Genomic DNA, 19,407 nt, shown 5'->3' on the forward strand with positions numbered 1-19,407 from the left:
TTTACATTAAAATGCACACGAACCCACCCATCTAATTCTCCGCCTCCTCAATGCATGTTTGTGTGATGTGATCTTAACCCCAGTGCTTGAAACGAGTTCTTTTATTAAGCAGCTTCTATTGTAGGAGTTGCCTGACAGCATTCGTTATGTTTACAAAAGGCGAGAAAATTCAGCTCAAATACGCCAATTCCTTTATCAGAAGCTATCTGACTGCACCATTACGGTTACAAAAGGTGAGAACATTCAGCCTGGGGACACAAAATTCACCTCGGGGTCCCTGCCCTTCGGCCCGCGGCCCCGGCGAGGCCGCCAATGTCCCGCTGCGCATGCGCGGCCGTGTTTTCCCCCCCCCCCGGCCCCGCTTTCCGCGGGGAGCGCTGCGCGTGCGCAATGGCTGCCCCGACCCCCACTCCCCCCCCCCCCCTCCCGGCCCCGCCGTGAGGGAGCGGCAAGATGGCGCTGGGCTCCCGCCAGGGCTGCCTGTGGTGCGGCCGCGCCGCCCTGGGGCAGCCGAGGCGGCGGCGAGTCCCGGAGCGGGTGCCGCCGGCCGGGTGCTCGGCCCGGCCGTACTCGGAGGGCGGCGGTGATGCCGAGGCAGCGGGCGGGGCGGAGCTGCTGGAGGTGTGCTGGCGGCGGAGCTTCCTACGGGGCGGCGCGGGGCGGCTGCCGTGGAGTACCTACCTGAGCGGCCGCCACCCCGGCTTCGGGCCGCTGGGCGCGGCGCTGCGCGCCAACCTGGCTGCGCAGTGGTGGGACTCCGCGCTGCCCGTGCGGGAGCAGGTGTTCCCCGTGGACGCCCCGCTGCACGGCCCGCCCGGCGCTCCGCGGGACCCGCAGGGGCTGCGCCTGCTGCACCCGGAGACGCTGCGCGAAGCCCTCCAGGGCTGTGGGCAGAACCCTGGCGGCCCGGCCCTGGAGGAAGTGCTGGGGGCCGCGGGGGTGCTGCGGGGGAGCCTCCTGCCCGGTAGGTCCCGGGCACCTCCGCACAGCCCGTATCCTGCACACAAGTTTCTTGGCGGGAGCGAAGCAGCTGCGTTTGAGGGATTTTTCCAGCTGCGTTGGTGCGCCGGGAATGTTCCTTCTGTAGGCTGTGAATTTGTGTGCTTTTCAAGGACCTGACCGGCACAGGTGGGCAGCGGGTGCGCTCCCTGTAATTAAAAGCACATTAAAATCAACGTGCCCAGAGGAACCAGCCTGCTGAGCCCATGTCTGCAAAGCATCAGTGCTAGTAAAGATAGTGGGATTGCATGTACAAACAGCACGTGTATATTATGTGCTTCATTTGTTCTTGGTAAAGCTAAACCACCAAAAACTTCCCTGTGGCCACTAAAATCAGGGCTTTGCCTTCTGTAGGTATTCTGGCGCAGTATGTCAGCTGCCTGGAGCTGGTGAACAGAAGACTGCCCTGTGGCTTTGCACAAATTGGAGTGTGCTTTCATTCTGTTCCACAAAGTGAACATTCTGTTCCAGAAAAAGAACACAACAAAAACCCTACAAGGTAGAGTAATAGAGCAGTTAATTCCTTATCATACCTAAACCAACTGTTGAACTTTTGGATTATTTTTGAATGCAGTTTCTTGCTTTTCCCCTGTTATTTCCCAAGGTGTTAACTTGCTGCTCTTGCTGTTGTTTAAAGAATAGGCGAGAGGACCACGTCTTTGCTTGCATGGTTTAGTTCTCCCAGAACCGCAGGACAGTGGCTCGATTACTGGCTACGCCAGAGGCTCCAGTGGTGGAGAAAGGTAACAGCAGCAAATCCATGGGGGATCTTGGCCTGCTCCTTTATGTCTCAGAGGAGGAATGCTCACCCTGGTTGGTTTTATGTCCTTACATTGCTGGTCTGTTCTAGGCACTGAAATAGGTGTATTTCTCATGGAAATTGAGAAGCTACTGAAGCTGACAACAAACCTGATTAGTTTTTAACGTGACTTGCAGAAAGGCAAATGTTTTATGTTAGTCAGTGATGTGAGATGAAAATGCCATAAAAGAACCAAGAGATTTGGGGTTTGACTTATAAAGACCTTTTGCTGAAGATCACAGGCTTTAGAGTGCATTGCAGACTTGTTTTTTGTAGTTACTGTGGGATTCACAGCAGTGAATCTCTTACCCCTCTTATTTTCAGTTTGCTGTAGGCCCATCTAACTTCAGCAGCAGTGACTTTCAGGATGAAGAAGGCAGAAGAGGATTTAAGATATATTACCACTTTCCTTGGGGGACAGAAACAATAGAAACATTGAAGAACCTTGGTGATACTGAACTGTTACAGCTCTATCCAGGAGAGAGATTAAAATTACTTGTAAGCTTTACTGTATTAAACAGCTTTCCTGATAAAGATGGTCGTGTGTGAGAGAAATGGTTTCTTTGCTGATCCAGTTGCTTAGCATATGGCTGGCTTTTTATTCATTTGCTGCAAAAGCAGTACAGTTGATACTCTGCAGTCAGACCTTCATTTTCAAAAGCTGATAAAGTAGTGTTTAGTACTTTTTTTTCCCAAGGAATTATTCAAAATTAGAAATGAGTCCTACTGACAAGACAGCTGTTGTCAGTGGCATAGCCTTTACCTGTACCTGTGAATAGGTGTAAACATAAAACTCAGACTGTGTTTTGCACTGTTCAGTTTGCATCACAAAGAGCCTGTAAATGTGAGGGGTTTTTTCTTGCTGTAGCTTGTTCACTTTCACATATGTTTGAGTTTTTGTAGATCAGTGGGTTATAAAAATGGCTTTATAGAAAAAGTGGGGATGGACCAGAGGGAAACCTCTCCACCCAGTATGCTGAAGAGGGAAAACCTCGAATAAATGGCAATGTTTTGTGTTAGGTTGAACAGATAAAACCAAAGTAACTTTGTATTTTACCAGTAAATTGCAACCTTCTCCTTCTCATGACAGTCCTATCTTCCCTGCTTTTGCAGTTTATTTCTACAAAACTGGGTTATGTAGGGATTTCTCAGAATGTGGGGACTCATGGTCACTTGGAAGTAACCTACAAACCTCCAAAAGAAAATGCAGAGTTTCAAGTGTATTTGTCATAGATTTAAATTTATGATCAAAGTGGCAGAGCAAGAAACTAATCCCATCCTGCCCTGACCTGATTTCCCCTCTGTTACAGTCTTACGTGGTTGCAGATACACTGCTAAGATTGCTGGTAATGTTTTAAATAAATGTCTGTATTTTAAATGTAATAAGAGTGCTTGAGTTCAGCGTTTCATTATACATTTAAAGTGAGCAAAAAGCTTTTGGGGACAGTCTTTGATGTATTCCTGTGTGGGTTTTTTCTCTTCAGGGCCGAGATGGAAGGAAGAATGTCATTCCTCATGTTCTGTCTGTGAATGGAAATCTGGACAGAGGAGTGTTAGCATATCTCTTTGATTCTCTACAGCTAGTTGGGAATCCATTACCAGCAAAGAAAAATTCACAGAGAAAGGTAACTTCATGTAGAAAGTGCGAGAAAATAATGTACAACTGCCCCCAGAAAATGTAAATTCAGGCATGGCAATGTCTCCTTTTCCATGTGGCCATCCTGATCCCTTCCCAGTGGGTGCAGACTGAACCCTCTCACTGGTGGCACCAGGCTGGCCCCGTGGCACAGCCCCTGTGGTCCCTGTCACCCACATAAGGAGCTTTTCTCATTCTGAGGTCCCCTTGCCTTTTTACCCTTCTCTCTGATCACTAGGCAGGCTCTTGCCATGCAAGTGATGGAGTTAAGAGAAATTGGAACGTAGCTGCAGTTTGTGGGAAAGAGCAGTTTGAAAGTGGCTGAGAAGAGTAGGAAAAGTGGGTCACAGGTGGTAGTGGGGCATTTCCCCAAGGACCATCACTCTCCCCCTTTTGCCCTGTTTTCTGGAATTTGAGTGCTGGCTGTCAGTGCCTGTTACCAGGCAGCTCTTTGGGCTTTAGGAACAAGCAGTAGACAGGATGAGAGCTGCCTGCTGGGCTGTCTCTCATCACTCTGGCTCTGTTCAAGATGATGGAGCTCTGCTAACAAATCCTCATCTCTTTTCTGGAGCTCAGCCAACATAGAATAATTTCTGCCACATGAATGTAGCTGGGCTGTGTGCTCTCTGCATAAAATACAGCTTGCTTCTAATTCGGGATTTTGTGCTGTGAGAAAATTTTTGTATGTTTAGAACCTCAATTTAATTTTTAAAAAATTGCTATTTCCTAGTTCTGTTTAGAATTAAGTGATAAATACATTTAGTAATCTGTTGGGTTTTGTAAATTTATTAGGTACTTAAGCTTCATCCTTGCTTAGCACCCCTCAAAGTGGCCTTGGATGTAGGAAAAGGTCCAACAACAGAGCTGAGGCAGGTAAGTTGTAAGAGAATATTTTAGTTTTGAGCGTTGACTCTCCATGTAATCTGTTACAATTCAGACACATGAGGAAGATCATGCTGCTGCTTTGACTCCTGGAGATTCCTGGTTGTGCAGAGTTCATGGTGCTCCCACTCTGCAGCGTGTGGGTCACACCAAAGGAATTCATTGCAGGCAGTTCCTTGGGTGGACACAACTGCTTTTGGTACAATAGAGCTGATGCTTGTCCCATGCAAAATTAAGGAAAATAACACCATCCCTCTCAGCTTCTTAATCTTTCAGAATTATCTTAATGCATGGGTTGCATATTCAGAAGGATTTTTAAAAGGTTTTCTTTAAGGCAATCATGAAGTCCCTGTGGAAGGCAGGAAACTTATACTAGCATGTTTTTAAACAGAAGTGGAGACAGAACTGCCAGGCTGCTTTCTGATTTGAGGTTATTTCAGCCAGCAAATTAACACCAGCTAGGAATGTTAACACCACACATGTTGAGAGTTTTAATGGTTTCGTTGTATAGTCTCAAACCCTCAAAGTCTGTCTTTTAACTTCCGTTTTTAAATGAATACAGGTCTGTCAAGGATTGTTCAATGAACTGACAGAAAATGGAATTTCTGTATGGCCAGGTTATCTGGAAACTGTGCATATGTCTCTGGAACATCTTTATACAAAGTAAGGAGAAACAGTCTTTTGTAAATTAAACTATGAAGGCCAAAGATGACTTTCTGTGGACTGCTGTAAATATGCCTTTTTTCAGTAGGAAGTCATTAAATGCAGTAACTGACTGAAGGTGTGGATCCTGAACTGTGGACTTGGATTCAAGTGGTTTTATTATGAAAAGCATATATCAGATGATTTTTTAAAATAAATTAAGTAGAAGCCTTTTACGTGTTACTGTTATTTTCCTGGAACTGTGAAATGTCTTAAAAACTGTAATGTAGAAAACAAATTTCTTCAGGTGAATTATAAGCCTGCAGAACTGTTTCCCACCTCACCCCCATTTTTGCATCTCGTCTGGTTCTGTGTTTCATTCTTAAGCATTATTTCAAACAACCCACTGTGTCTGATCTTGAACTTGACAGTTATTCCAAGCCTGGAACCACTGCCACTAGTGATGTGAAGGAACTGATTGTGCACATAAAAACAGCTATTCCATTTGGGTGCTTCATGTATGATTTGTTGACCAGGAGTGGATGTGGGGCATATGGCTCCTCATGTCAAAGCATCTTGATGAGTGTTTTTTTCTGAGAGAAAAGAAATGCAACTATTTATTCATGTGCAGTAAAACAAAGTCGGAAAGATAAATTCTGCTTGTACAAAAATACTCTTTTAATAGGTTACTAAATAAGATTCTTTTTATATCCTAAAGTAACTAAGTAATTTAAAGAAATGTAATCAGAAAGCAAAGAATGGCAACAAGAAAACTGGAGGTGTCACACTGTAATGCAGTACAGCTAAACTAAATATTTACAGTTCATGGTCATTTTTATGGAAGTTATCTGATTTTTTCTGTGCACCAAAAGCAGTAACAGGTGGGTTCTTCTCTCTGCAGGTACGATGAGATGAGCATTCCCTTCACAGTCTTGGTAAGTGACAGCACTCTGGAGAATGGAGTGGTCCAGCTGAGAAGCAGAGACACCACCATGAAGGAGATGATGCACATTTCCAGGCTGAAGGACTTTTTAACTAAGTATGTTACATCAGCCAAAAATGTGTAAACTTATATTTGTTGAATAAAAGGATTTTCTTAGACATCGTTGCCTGAACTGGTTTCAGCGTTGTTATGGATTCAGGGGTTTCTCTGCAAACAGTTCTGCTAAAACTTGATGGTGCATCTGTTTTCTGTCAAATCTGGGTCTTCCAGGTGTCCTTGGAAAAAGAAAAACTTATTAGCAAGGCTAACTATATTCTTGTTCATGTTTTTGGTTTTAATATCATACTGGAAGTGCTCCATCCTAAGCTAAAAATTCAGCTTTCCTCTGTATAGCTGACACAATTGTGATCTCTGCTGGAAAATAGTATTTTATATAAAAGACTTCCAAATCTTAAATATTTTAATAGCATCAGTATCTTTGTACTGTTTGTAGGAAAGTATTTTAGTCACATAACTTGAGTTCTTAAATATGAAAGCTACTTCTTCTTTCACTTGATAAATGTAAAAAAATCAGAAATATTTTACCAAGAGTAATAGAGGAACAGATTTAAATAAATGGTAAGTTTTTTTAATGAACATTTTTTTGTGGACAAAATATCTGTGTGTATAAGATGGTGGAAAAAGACTAATGTATGATCATATTTTTCCTGTATCTAAGAACAATGGTTTAAATCAGATACAAGAGTTTGCAGAGATACAAAGCTGTGTGTTTCTGATCTTGTCTAAGTTTCCAGTGCCTGTACAGCATGCTTAGTTCCTGTATAAAGTGCTGAAGGTTTGTGCAGCAAGGCCTGTGGCCTCTGATAGTCATCAGTGTCACGAAACACAAGAAATTGCCTTAAAATCCTCTGCTAACATGGTCCTCACTTGACCATGAATGAGGTATTTGTAACAACAATAATATAGACAAAATACTCCAACAAACAAAACAAAATATTTTTGTTTATACAAAAATATATATTTTTGTATAAACAAAAATACTCCAGTATAGAGTATTTATGCTAGATATGATCAAGGTTAGCATAATGTGACTTATTGAAATCAAGGAATTCTAAATAAGCTGGCTGTGGATAAGCCAGCAACATCTTAGAAACAGCCTGTACAGGCTGCAGAATTTATTTTGAAGTCAGCTGTCCCAAAATTAATTTTTGCAACCTATCCCTACTCTGAGAGCTGAAGTATTGTTGAACTGAAAAATTGCCATCCTTGCAGGTACATAGAGGCCAAATACAGATCCTCTAGTGCCTAAGAGGGATGTTTTTTCTTTTCTTGTTACACTGGACAAAAGCCTTTTGATTATCTTATGTGTGTAAACAATCCAGTTTCTACTTTAGCAGAATTGTTAAATGTTCAGGAACTTAGGTCTATATGAGAGCTTTTAATGTAATTAGAAGTTGTATCTGTTTGCTTGTTCTCCTAAATTGAAGTCCTTAGATAATGTGGCTCAGAGATTTTGCTTAGAAAGAGAGCTGCACTGCCTACAAACTGATGAGGCCAGGAAATTGGTATCTAAACATCATCTCTTTGTATGCAGCTTGCTGGAACTTGGCACATTTGAGGGCTGAAAAATTCTTTAGAAGTATGTGATTAAGTTAATCAGAAAAAAGTCATACCTGGTGCTCAGTCTCTGATGAGGACCTTTGAATAGACTGTAGAACACGCCCTCCCCCCTGCTAAAAGCCAGAATAACACAATTTGTAATTGCTTTTTTGTACAGATACACAGAAGAAGAATTAACATTACATCAGCAGTGTGATTACTCATAACATCTTGTGCGTGGTTTCATAGAGAGGCTGCTGAATTTGCCATAGGATGGTTTGGTAGGGTTTTTCTTTCTTCTTTCCCTCCCCTCCTCAAAACAATTTAAAAGCTATATTATTTTTCCCATAGTAACTAAACAATTCCATATGCAATTGCAAGTATTTAAGCCCTGCCTCCACCCAGCAAAGCCCCCTCAAAACATATTTGGTGTATCAAATATTCCAATATTGTAGCTTGAGGTTTTCACCTTTTTCCTCTTCTCTTCTAATAACAGAGAAGTTGACGTATTCTTCTTCTGGTTTAACAGGCTCTGGATTAAAGATGATGAACAGCAGTTAACTCAATTACAAACAACTTGAATCAGACTTTTTTTTTCTATAATCTTGAAACAAAGCAGTGAGATTCCAGACTGAATATAAATCATGGAGCATCCATGGGCCTTATCAGAGCTTTTATCACTGTCCTTGCAGGCTGAGATCTGGCACGAGCAGCTGCACAGCACTGAGCTGACCCAGCAGGGCAGTGAGAACTCTGTCTACTGCATGAACAGGAAGGCAGGTTTGGAGACAGTTACTCCATTTGGAGATTTAGAAATTGGAATTATTAGAAACATTAATGCCTTTGCTATTGGTTTGTTTGGGGGGGTTCTTATTCCCCTTGAAAAGAGGCATTCACATTCAAGGCAAATGTAGGAATGTCCAAGTTCAGAGCATTGGTGCTGTCAGGTAATGTCTTCATTATTGTGCGTTTTCTGCAATTCAAGTACTAAAATTTCTTAACAGAGGTCAGTTCCTTTGTTGTCACTTCATAATTTCAGTTTGACCTGACCTTGAATCTTGCCAAACTTAAGAAGGATTGAATAAAGAACTAAAGTACTGAACAATTCAGAACAGAATGCAGGAGCTATACAAGTTTTACTTTGCTACAGCTTCATATAGCTCACTATTGTCTGTTGCTAAGTGGCCATTACACCCTTTTTTATTTAAACCTCAGTTCATTTAACCAGCTGCAGTTTTGGCTGCATGGCTGTCAGATGATGCCAGGTTTTTGATTCTGAGATTTTGGATTCTGAGGGATTTCAAATAGTGCCTCTGCCTGGGGGGTCAGTAGATGTCCCAGTGATTCTGCAGTACCTGAAAGAACCTGCCTGACTGCAGGGGGTGACAGGAACTTACCAATCTCTGAGTATATGACTTCATTTTCAGACTCCTCTGCATTCACTGTTGAAGTAAGGACAATTGAGGGCCTGCTAGACTTGTATTTTCCTGCAAGTTGTAAAAGAAAAACACGTGTATGTGTATATACACATACATATATATATATATTTCTTAGAAATAAACAGTTTCAATGTGTTTTTTAATATTTGGAGATCTCAGGTAAGGTTATTTTTCATAATCAAAATTATTCCTTACCCAAGGGCATTTTAATAATTTCCCTTTCCAGTGAGGTCGAATTTCTTCCAGTGTTGTATTACATTAGATGTTGCTTTGCCTTCCCCACCCCAGATCTTTCACCTAAAACACAGCTCAGAGATTTGGCCTTGTCAAAGTCTTGTTAAGCTGGCAGTGCTGCTTCAGAGAGACTCAACAACAGGCTAAAATACCAGGAGCTACTCTACTGAAAACAGTAAAATATATTGACAACATAAATGACCTTTGGAAAATGAAAAAGACATTCAGATAACTCACTTGCTTTATACAAAGGAATTATGAAAAATGGAACTGCCAGAGCCAAGCCTATTAGGAGTAGTAGCAGGATCAGCCCAAGAGAAATTATCAGGGACTGAGAATGGCTTCTCTCTTCTGCCAAAAAGAAGAAAAAAATGTTTATGCAATGAAATGTTGTTTCATATTTTAAGTATTTTCTGTAAATTGCAATCAAGACTTGAAATTTCTTTCAGCTTTTAGATTAACTGGGGTTAATGTAACTGTTCATGTGAGTCCCAAGGACTCTGTGCCCCAGCAGAAGGAAGGCAGCTTGCTGGTGCCAGTTAAGCTTTTTCATGGAGAGAAAAATGAAACCAGACTCTCCAAGGTGGACCAGGAGTCTCTTGTCAAAGTGAGCCTATCTTTCGTGGTCACTTCAACTTCTACTGCTGTCTAGGATGCATGAAATTCTATGGTTTTGCATTAATTTGAAAACCTCAATTTGCTTTTTTTAATTTAAAAAATTGTATTTTGAACATCACATTCCAGGAGCAAAGTATCTGGCTAAAAACCAGCATAGTTACAACATTCTGAATTTTGTGTGATACGAGTTTTTCAACAGTAGTAACCTCATTTCATTCATACCTGCTAACGTAAAGTTGAAAGCATTGCTGTATTTTGTATTGTTGGGAAAACTGTTATAAGCTTTGCATTTATAGGTTCCAAAGTCACTAAGGGAGTCGATAAATAGAAAAATCACAGCTGCTTCCCTCTTCTGCATCGTCTTTCGGGGAGAAATGTTTTGTGTTCCTTTGAAGAAGAGATACGTGATGGGAAGGGATCCGTTCTCCGAGAAACAGGACAGGGTCACGTTCTGGCCTCTCTTGGCCTGAGAGGTGGGTGAGCTCAGCACTGGTTTGGAAATTGGCTCTGTAGAAAGAAAACTGAAAAGTCTGAATCACCCAGTACAGGACAAGGCAAGACTTGGAGTGACAACACTGGCAAAAGGGCTGGGCATGGAGGATGGAGGGGGCAGGAGAGCACAGCTCCTGAGGTAAGAGCAGCAGGAAAGTTCAGCTCCTCTGTCAAGCAGAGAGAGGGCTGTATGCCCCTGCAGTTACCAGTGCTGGGAGGGGGTACAGCAGGACGTACCTATGAAGGTGAAGTTGAGGCTGTTGCTGTATTTTCCACTGCTGGAGTTGTTGTACTCAGCTTTGCACTTGTACTCCCCTGCGTCGCTGGCAGAGCTGATGCTCAGGGGGAACAGCGCAGGGGTCAGGTCTGACCTGTTTGAAGCAGATACCTGCTGGTTGTGCTTGAACAGAGTGTATCTGACAGGTGGAGATCCAGGCTCAGACAGGCAGGAGAGGGTCACATTCTGCTTCATCACCACGTTCAAAGTCCCCTGAACCAGTACAAGCTTGGGGTTGGACAGCATCTCTGGAAAGAAAAAACTTCTGAATGAATTGATGGCACCTATGACCCAAGAAAGCCCCAGATTTTTCCCAAAATATGTCGACAACCAAGCTCTGCTTTGTGTTGAAATGGACCATTATACTTTTCCCACCTGTAATAGCAGGCAACTCAACTTTTCAAATCCAGAATGCAGCTTCACACACAATTTAAAGTGCCTGTGTTCATGCAAAGTTACACAGCCACACAAAGCCCACAGATGTGTTCAGATGAGCCAACAATACTTTTGAGCTACAGCAGCAATTAAAATAACAGAAGTATAAAAGATTAAATCCAATATTGTGGAATATTAATTGTAAGAGAAAGTAACCTGATACAGTAGTTGAGAGGTAGCATGTGAACCTGAAAGCAAAAGCAGCATTTTATTTGTGGCTGTCTATTAACAGACAGAACTAACCTTGTGTAAGTAGATGGAACATTTGAATAGTAGCAGTAAGGGCCTTGATGGTATCTCAAATTTCATGATCTTATACAAATAAATTTGCAATAAAAACCTGTCTTTCCATAGAAAATGGTACTGAACTAGTCATGACTAAAGTAAAAGAGGACATTTCCAATTAAAAAAAAAAGTTTTAACGTGTTAAAGCAATTTTGACTTTACGTACAGGTCAGCAAAGAGGCAGTTAACTTTGTATGGAAACTTTTAAACTGACTCAGTGCTCAGAGAGGCAAAAGATTTAATTTGGCGTGAAAATTTTGGATATTTTTAAATCCCTCCCCCATTTTTTTGGATTACAGTCAACACATACCTCAAAATCAACAAAAGAGAACCTACCTTTGCCATTTGCAGTAATCTTCTGTATCTGTTGAGACATTTGAGCTAAGAGAAGAAAAAGAAAAGCTTTCAGACAAGACACAATGTTTCTGTTTAGAAAGATTTGTAATATGAAAGATACGTGTCCTTGGCTTACGGTAGGAAAACAGCAGAATTGCAAGAAAAAACATTTCTGGATACTGAGCAAGAGAGATGGTGGAGTTACATGACAGAGATCTTTCTTCTGAAGGAGGTGGAGGAGTGGCTCTAGGACTTAAGGAAGTTCTAAATACGGAAACTGTGCCGATCAGTGCTGATCTTTACTCATGTTGCTTTGGAGAATTTTGTCATATCCCATGTACATTTAGCCTATGGCAGGCAGGGGAGTGGGCAGAGAGGAGCAGTGGGGTGGGGAGCAGCAGTTGGGACACAGGTAAATGTTGTGTCCAGCTGTCCCCAGACGTGGCTGACATGAGCAGCAGTTTGGGACACAGGTAAATGTTGTGTCCAGCTGTCCCCAGACGTGGCTGACATGAGCAGCAGTTTGGGACACAGGTAAATGTTGTGTCCAGCTGTCCCCAGACGTGGCTGACATGAGCAGCAGTTTGGGACACAGGTAAATGTTGTGTCCAGCTGTCCCCAGACGTGGCTGACATGAGCAGCAGTTTCCCCCATGAGTTGTGTGGTGGAGCCATCCTGCCCTGCAGTTCAGAACCAGGGAGTGACTGAGGGTGGAAAAGGCTTCTAAGAGCATTGAGTTCAACCATTCCCCCAGCACTGCCAGGTCAGCCACTAACCCTGTCCCCAAGTGCCACATCTACAAGTCTTTAAATCCCTAGAGGTGACTCCACCACTTCCCAGGTGAACCTGGGCCAATGTCTGACAACCTTTTCTATGAAGAATTTTTTCCTAATGTCTGATCTAAACCTCCTCCAGTGCAACTTGAGGCTGATTCCTCCTGTCCTATCACTTGTTACTTGGGAGGAAAGACCAACCCCCAGCTTTCTCCTCTTGGGTAGTTTTTCTAGCACTGTTGTGGTAAGGGAATTAATGAGATCACCGATCCATATCAAAGAGACATTTCCTAGAGACAGGGCAAGTGATAATATAGCTGAGACTAAGGAAATACGTAGCACTGGGTGGGTTTTTAGCAGCAATATAATTTTTAAAAAACAGTCTAAAAAAGTATCAAATCCAAAGAAGTTTTAAGATGTCTATAAGTATTTATAGCTAGCTAGCTTGTTAAGAAAACATTTCAGTTGAGCTTCAAATATTAAGCTATAAGGAAGTGAGATCTTGTACTAGAAGGTACAAATCTCATAAAGAATTTGAGTTCAACACTTCTGCATAAACAAAGCTGGTGACTAATTTGATGAAGTAGTCAGTAATACAAAGCTACATAATGACAGTCTTGGCAAGTAGATGTTCTTTACTCTGGGTGAAGTAAATGTCAGCCAGGCATGGGCAATGCCTTCTGCAGGACTCCAGGCCTTGTACAATTGCTTACACAGAAAATGACTTAATAGTGATCCTTGTCTTATATCTTATTTCTTTCTTTTCACTTTCTGAAGCAACAAAGCCCTGCAGCCCTTCCCTGAGTCATACAGAATCCCTCCCAAATCCTTGGCCGTTGCAGCATTGCAAAATTTCCTCACAGAACGTTGTGTGCACTTCCTTCCTCCTTGTTTTTTTAATATTGGTGGAGGTTTACTTGTTTGGGTTTGTTTTCCTTTTGAATTTTGTTTAAGACAGTCTCCACCCTCCCCTCAGAAATGCTTCTGATGTGGAAAGCTGTCAGCAAACCGCAAGAGCGGAACATCTTTTCCCAGCTGTCAGGAAGCACGTGTGAAAGTGCAGCTGTCAGGGGGAGGACAGGGCTGTTTGTGCATTTTGCTGTTGTGGGAGCTTCTTTTTGTCAGAAACCTTCACAAACAGCCCTCAGGAGCCCTGGCTGCTGGTGCTCATCCTCAAGCCAAAGCTTTTTCTAAGAAGCTGCTTCATTTTGTGTGTGGGAAGGGGAATAGTTACACAGCAAAGGAGCTGTGAATTTGGCCATACCTTCTAAAAAACAGAAGTTTAGGTGTCAGCAGAATCTCTCAGGTACAGCAGCTTTAATGGTGTGCAGGCTCCCTCAGCATGCACAGCCTGAGTGTTCAAGGAAAACAAGTGCTGGTCCAAACCCCTGGTTTCTGTTTGGAACTGAGAAGTTTCCTTCCATGTGGGTTGTTTTTCAGGCAGAACTGGCTGTTGCCTTTGGACTAAAAGGATGTTGGATTTTTCAGTATGTGTACAGAGAGTTCTATAGCAGCAGTAAGATACTGTGTGCAGTTGGAGTTCCCTTTTTTATTAGATTTGCAAATTTCCTGCCTGGGATTAATGTACATGTAAGGAGAACAATAAATTTGACACAGAATAATCAGCAGAACATTGCAGAACAGAGCAGAAGTCATCCAGCCAAAACAAGTAAGTTAAAATGTCAGAAAGGGAAATATGTATCACTTAGTGCTGTGACAATATTCTGCCCGAAGTGAGCAGGTGAAAGGGAATAAGCCAAACTGAGCTCCAATTCCCAAGCTCAGTTCTTTAATTTGAGGATGAAAATAGTGTGCTACTGTTCAATAGTAAGGCTGTGATGGCATCACAGTGTCTGTTCTGTCACAGGCTTCCAAGGGAAGTTGTACATTTCAGCAGAATGATAAGAATTATTATATATTGTTATTCCCAGTCCAGTTTCTCATCCTTAGAGGTCCTGCATTCTGGAGCAGCATCTGCTGCAGTGGATGTCTGCAGAAGGTTTGCCAGAAGTCACATGGACTGACAGTTATGTCTGGAGATGAATTAAATCAAGGCTTCTGTTTTGTCTGCTGAAAGGTTTTACTGATACAGGCAGGTCACTGAATACTGGATTTTCACACTCCTACTCAAAAAGGTTGTGGGAGCAAGTCTGCTGTTTATTTCATGTACCTGATGTCTGATTGTGAGAGAATTGTTTTTCTGGAGAACAAGTAAGAGAAGAGGAGGAGAGGATCTCTTTTCTATGTATATTTAAGGTAGCTTTAAATTTCTTCTGGTTATGAATGAGAATTTTGACGTAGTGAATGCTTTTCAGTTGACTGCACATAGCAAAGAACATGTCAGCAGGTGAAGGGAACTTTTGGGTACCCAATTTGATAAACCTAGCAGCTCCCACATCCCCCAAAGATTAAATATTTTAAAATGTTACGTATGTCCTCTGAATCATCTCCCAACAATGGAAAAAGAAAGAAAAAAATTGACAAAACACTGAAAATTTGGGTTACTAATGCATTTCCCTTGGGATAAATTCAAACATCACTGCATGAGAAGTGTTCCAGACAAATGTTTTAAAGAATTGCTGTAAGAATGCAGGATAGAGTGCTCTGCTAGCTTAATCACTCAGCTTACTCACAGATATAATTTTAACTTTTTTCTGGTTCCTAACATCTGAGAAAAGTTAAACTTCCACCCCTCCAGTACTTAACATACTTAATAAAAAAACTGTTTAAAAAAGAACACATATTCCAGGACTGACTATATCTATTTTTCAGCTTTTTTCAAGCTTTTCTTGGCGTACTCAGAGGTGTATCTGAGGAGTATCTGCCCCTCTGTGCACTCATCCATCAGTTATGTGAGGAGCAGCCATGCCTGGCTGTGTGTGGCCACCTGCAGCAGATCAGGAGCAAATCAATTCTGCTCTTGGTTTGCACAGACTGCTGAAAGATTTTCTGTCAACTTGGATCAGCTCATTGAGTCACTGCCAACTGAATTTTACTCATGGAACCAATGTGGAATAATGCCTGGGGAATCATCAAGCAATATTAAAATAATGGTAAAAGAAGGAAAAATATTTCCAGGATTAATTCCCTCTGCAGCCATGAGTTACTGAGCTCTCCTCTGCTCATTCTCTGATGCATGTGGCTGCAGAGCTTGAGGCTGTTTTCCAGCTGCATCTGGAAATGCTGGATGTGAAGCAAAACAAGTGCAAATCCTGGTCCCTTGCCAGTGAAGGGCACTGTGTGACAGTGACAGGGTGTGATGTGTGTTCCTGTTCATCCAGTAGTGGACAGCAGCTAAAAATGTCCTCGAGGAGCTGAATCAGCCCCACGCTGCTGGCACAGAGAAAGTTTGAGGTGTCACCACAGACCTTGCTGATATTGTAACCATCAACTGATTTCACATCTCTGAAAGAAGGGATTTCTCCCATTTGTCTGAAGGAATTCCCAAGGTACATGGAAGCGTGTGCTGTGTGAAATACAAGTCAAGACAGATTTCTAGTGCTCTTTTCAGTGTTGCACTGTATCAGTAAGGAAGTGTAAAACCAAATAGTAATAATTAGCTCCTGTTTTATTAAAAGTAGAAGTTCCAGGGTGAAAGCCTCAGTGATATTCTGTCATTATCAGCCTTTTGGTTCCATTAGGTGCTTTTCCAGGTTTAATTTATGTTGCCATTTGGAGGAGTTGTTGAGTATCAGTCACCCTGTATTTAACTGTGGAAGGGGGCAGTGAGGGAAGCCCAGTGTGCTTCATTGCCTTGCCCATCTCCCAGCAGATGGTGCCATTGTGAAATGTAATTTATACCCACACAAACTGGGCAATCCAGAGTGTTTGTAAATTGCAAATTGTAGAACTTCCAGAGTACTCAAAAAAAGGACAATGTTAATTTCTTTAATGCTCTTGTAACTATTCAAATCCATGGAGAAAAAATAATTTTTTATTCTTCTCCAGGGAGGTATAAAGAGATGCTTTTAAAACAAAAAAATAGATGCAAATGTCCCACTTTCAAGAGAAGACAATATGCCCTGAAAATGTACGTAGAAAGAACTTGTTTCATTCCCAGCTCACCAGAGATTTGTCTAGACTTGTGAAAAGAGCAGTGTTGTTATAGTTCTGTTATCTGTGAGTATACTGAAACAGGAATTGATAAGTAAGCAAAACAGTTCACAGCTGTAAGAAATCAAAGCAGTTAAACCATTGTATGTGTCAGGAATTTAGGGATTAGAAATCAGAGCTGTTCCTGATTTAGTTACTGGAAAACTTGTGTTGACTTCAGTGTAGGTAGAGATCAATTTCTGAATTTTTAAAATTTTTAAAATAAAATCCAGAAAAATCCTAAACATTTGTAGATACACCTCTATAGCAATCTGCTGTATTTAGAATCAGTGAACCTACACATGAAATTATGTGGAACCTCCATTATCAGTGACAAGATTTCTGAGCCCAAAAATGTTTAATCAATAAATCAGTGAGTAGAACTGGAAGGCAACACACACAAAGCTTTCCTCTTTTCTGAAGAAAGTGAAACTGCTGTCAGGAATGGGTATTTTGAGACCAGGAGACCAAGTCTGGGTGCCCCAGAAGTTTGGCTGGAATTGGTGTGTGAGATGTGAGGTGTTTGTGCTGGAGGTCAGCTCTCTGCTGAGAGCACATGGAAACAAACAAACAGCTGCAGTGTGCTGGGAACTCCGAGCTCCCTTTCCTGTTGTAAGGCACTGGCTGAAAACACTATCTGCAGAGGGAAAAATCTGAAAATCTTATTCAGCATTTTTCCCTTAGTTAGGGAAATAGACTCTGCCTCTCATTTCAGCAAAGCTCTGTTCAGTTGCCAGAGCTGGTGGCTCTTAGGAAATGTCACATGTGAGCAAGTAACAGAGGTTCAGCCAGTAGAAACAGGGACTGTGAATTCCCAGATGAGGTTTTAGTGTGTAAGGGTCCAGTTCATTGGCAGTAGATTAAATGTGATGATTCCCATGGGTTTCAAAGGGCATTCAGTCAGATTATAATGGCTATTCTGGCTGCTTCAGAAGGTGTGTTGCATTTCTGAGGTCAGTCCTGCTTTTCCTACAAATATAAAAGGGATTGAATAGAGTTCTTTGTATGATGTGTATTAGAATAAATTTGATCTTCTGTTACTCAGAAATATGTATCTTGGGAGATGACAATTAAATGGCTGTTAGGAAAATATGCATTTGTGTTACTGGCACAGGTACTGGCACTTAAAGTTCACATCCTTTAGGTCAATGTGGTTTCCAGTTTAACCATCAAAGATGGTCTTAAAATGTTGTTGTGTTTGAAATGTTTTTCTCTCAAGTTTCATGTTATTCTGGCCTTAATTCCTGCAGTAGAATTTAATTCTTGGGTTTTGGTCAATAGCAGCGTGATTTTACTCCCCAAGACAATGTTGAGGCTTGTCAGGAATGTGACAGTTTAATCAGCCTGTGGAATCTTGTGGAATAGGCTTCACTTGGGAGTGACATCTGGCAACAGCCTCAGGTTTTGGCACCATTAAACCTCAATCCTGAGCTGTTCCTAAAGCTGGCCTTCCACCTGGGCCCGGCTCTGACCTGGGCCTGAGCCCGGCTCTGACCCGAGCCCGGCTCTGACCTGAGCCCGGCTGGGCCTCTCTGAAGGGTCTTGGCCCACCCTCCCTCTCCTTCCCAGCCAGGGCTCAGAGGAACCTTTGTCCCCCCGTGGGAAAGACCGATGTGGTTTTGCTGAGCTTTTTATGTCCTGCTGAATTCTTTTACGGGGAGAGGGGGAAGGGGAAAATCTCCTTCCTTCCTATTTTTTTGTTACCAGTAGCAAAAGTTGATCTACCTTTGTTCTCTACCTGCCACATGTCCTCCTGCTCTTTTCCTTTACCTGTCTCTGGGGACCGTGGTTGGCAGCTGCCCAAGCCACCAGTCTTTTGTTGGTGGTTGTTTCCAACAGCCTGGGCTGAGCAGGACAAACACTTAGTTAACAGCTTAGTCTTAATTGCTGTGACTATTGTACCATTCTGTAAAACAGCCAGAGAGGCCTGGTTCATGCAGCCCATACATTGTTAAATAGATGTGTGTTTTCCTTCTGTTTCCTTTTGTAAAATTCCACTCTGATGTGGGTAATACAGTCATTGAAGTAGACTCATAGCTTTAAAATACTGATGTGGGGGGAAAACTACGGCTTTCATTCACCCCAGGAGGAAAGAAAGGGTTTTCTTATGAACAGTGAAGCTTATGAGAACTGTCTGTCTCATTTATGGAGTTCTGTGAATGTATTTTGTATGGTTTTATGCAGTGTTTTAACAAGCCTGGAAAATGTTGCAGGAATTAAAGGAAAGCATTGACTCTGTCCATAGGGAAAAGAACAGAGAGATTGAGAGTTGAGCACTCAGTTTTCAAGAATAATTAAATCACAGCTTAGGGAGTTCTGGGTCACTCAGCTTGAGAAACCCTTTCTGAAGGAGTTGGTTTTGTCAGGCCTGTAGGCTTCAGTCCGTGTCAGGGCTGGAGGGAATGACTTAAGTCTGACTTACAAGTAGGCTGATACACTGAGAGGGATATCCTGGAATATCCTGGACAACAGAGAAGCCTTCTCTGTTTCAGATTGTGCCAGTGCTGCTGCATATTTCTGCTGAGAATTGAAACTCCATCTGATTCTTTTCCTGAGGGGTTTAAGGTTTGTGAGTGTGTGTCCTTTGCACTGTCCTAACTGCATAAAATAGAATCTGGTGCAGATCCATGTTTTTGATATATGATGGAAGTATGAGAGATCCACCTGTCAGTATTCTAATCTCACACCACAGTACCTCTGCTTTTTGAGATAATTGTATTTATTGTGTAACCTACAGGAAAGCTGTTCTTTGCCACAGCAAAAATGGGAGACCTAGAAATGGAGGTAAAGGGGGAAAATGAGTAATTATGTACATCTATTCTCTGAAAGATTCCTCTGTTAGGATGAAGGGAAATACTAGCTCAACTCTCTACTGAAGTCAAGTAGCAAAGGTAATTTGTGTTCCTAAATGGTTAATGAGGACTTA

The 19,407-nt window shown here is 42.2% G+C and overlaps 3 protein-coding genes across 7 annotated transcripts in view; 2 read left to right on the plus strand and 1 right to left on the minus strand.

Annotated features, from left to right (window-relative positions):
- The first annotated feature begins 425 nt into the window (after nt 1-425).
- POLG2 (DNA polymerase gamma 2, accessory subunit) lies at nt 426-6,059 on the plus strand. Of its 2 annotated transcripts, XM_063409107.1 has the most exons (8): nt 426-964; nt 1,354-1,498; nt 1,637-1,742; nt 2,123-2,296; nt 3,283-3,423; nt 4,227-4,307; nt 4,879-4,979; nt 5,860-6,059. In XM_063409107.1, exons 1-8 carry the CDS (start codon nt 454-456, stop codon nt 6,023-6,025), a joined length of 1,425 nt encoding a protein of 474 aa, XP_063265177.1. In that variant the 5' UTR covers nt 426-453; the 3' UTR covers nt 6,026-6,059. The 2 variants fall into 2 exon arrangements, with proteins under 2 accessions (XP_063265177.1, XP_063265178.1); XM_063409108.1 differs by lacking the exon at nt 2,123-2,296.
- Nucleotides 6,042-15,155, minus strand: MILR1 (mast cell immunoglobulin like receptor 1). Of its 4 annotated transcripts, XM_063409110.1 has the most exons (9): nt 11,753-15,155; nt 11,617-11,661; nt 10,521-10,808; nt 10,014-10,298; nt 9,411-9,524; nt 8,898-8,987; nt 7,970-8,032; nt 7,575-7,634; nt 6,042-6,176 (listed from the first exon to the last, which is right to left on the minus strand). In XM_063409110.1, exons 1-8 carry the CDS (start codon nt 11,784-11,786, stop codon nt 7,582-7,584), a joined length of 972 nt encoding a protein of 323 aa, XP_063265180.1. In that variant the 5' UTR covers nt 11,787-15,155; the 3' UTR covers nt 6,042-6,176; nt 7,575-7,581. The 4 variants fall into 4 exon arrangements, with proteins under 4 accessions (XP_063265180.1, XP_063265182.1, XP_063265179.1 ...); XM_063409112.1 differs by lacking the exon at nt 9,411-9,524; XM_063409109.1 differs by lacking the exons at nt 6,042-6,176; nt 7,575-7,634; nt 7,970-8,032 and having other exon boundaries at nt 8,043-8,987.
- Nucleotides 15,156-15,241: 86 nt separating this feature from the next.
- Nucleotides 15,242-19,407, plus strand: part of PECAM1 (platelet and endothelial cell adhesion molecule 1) — a 33,751-nt gene continuing 29,585 nt past the window's right edge. The window contains exon 1 of the mRNA XM_063409102.1: nt 15,242-15,442. The gene's annotated coding sequence lies outside the window, so the exon portion shown is untranslated. The remainder of the gene's footprint in view (nt 15,443-19,407) is intronic.

This window comes from Prinia subflava, chromosome 12, assembly GCF_021018805.1.
Source record: "Prinia subflava isolate CZ2003 ecotype Zambia chromosome 12, Cam_Psub_1.2, whole genome shotgun sequence".
In the NCBI taxonomy this organism is placed as follows: Eukaryota; Metazoa; Chordata; class Aves; order Passeriformes; family Cisticolidae; genus Prinia; species Prinia subflava.

Coding starts and splice junctions, on each gene's coding strand:
- POLG2 (XM_063409107.1), top strand. CDS start 454: ATGGCGCTGGGCTCCCGCCAGGGCTGCCTGTGGTGCGGCCGCGCCGCC. Junction 965..1,353: donor GCGGGGGAGCCTCCTGCCCG/GTAGGTCCCGGG, acceptor TGCCTTCTGTAG/GTATTCTGGCGCAGTATGTC. Junction 1,499..1,636: donor CACAACAAAAACCCTACAAG/GTAGAGTAATAG, acceptor TGTTGTTTAAAG/AATAGGCGAGAGGACCACGT.
- MILR1 (XM_063409109.1), bottom strand. CDS start 11,786: ATGTTTTTTCTTGCAATTCTGCTGTTTTCCTACC. Junction 11,662..11,752: donor AATTCTGCTGTTTTCCTACC/GTAAGCCAAGGA, acceptor TTCTTCTCTTAG/CTCAAATGTCTCAACAGATA. Junction 10,809..11,616: donor GATTACTGCAAATGGCAAAG/GTAGGTTCTCTT, acceptor TTTTCTTTCCAG/AGATGCTGTCCAACCCCAAG.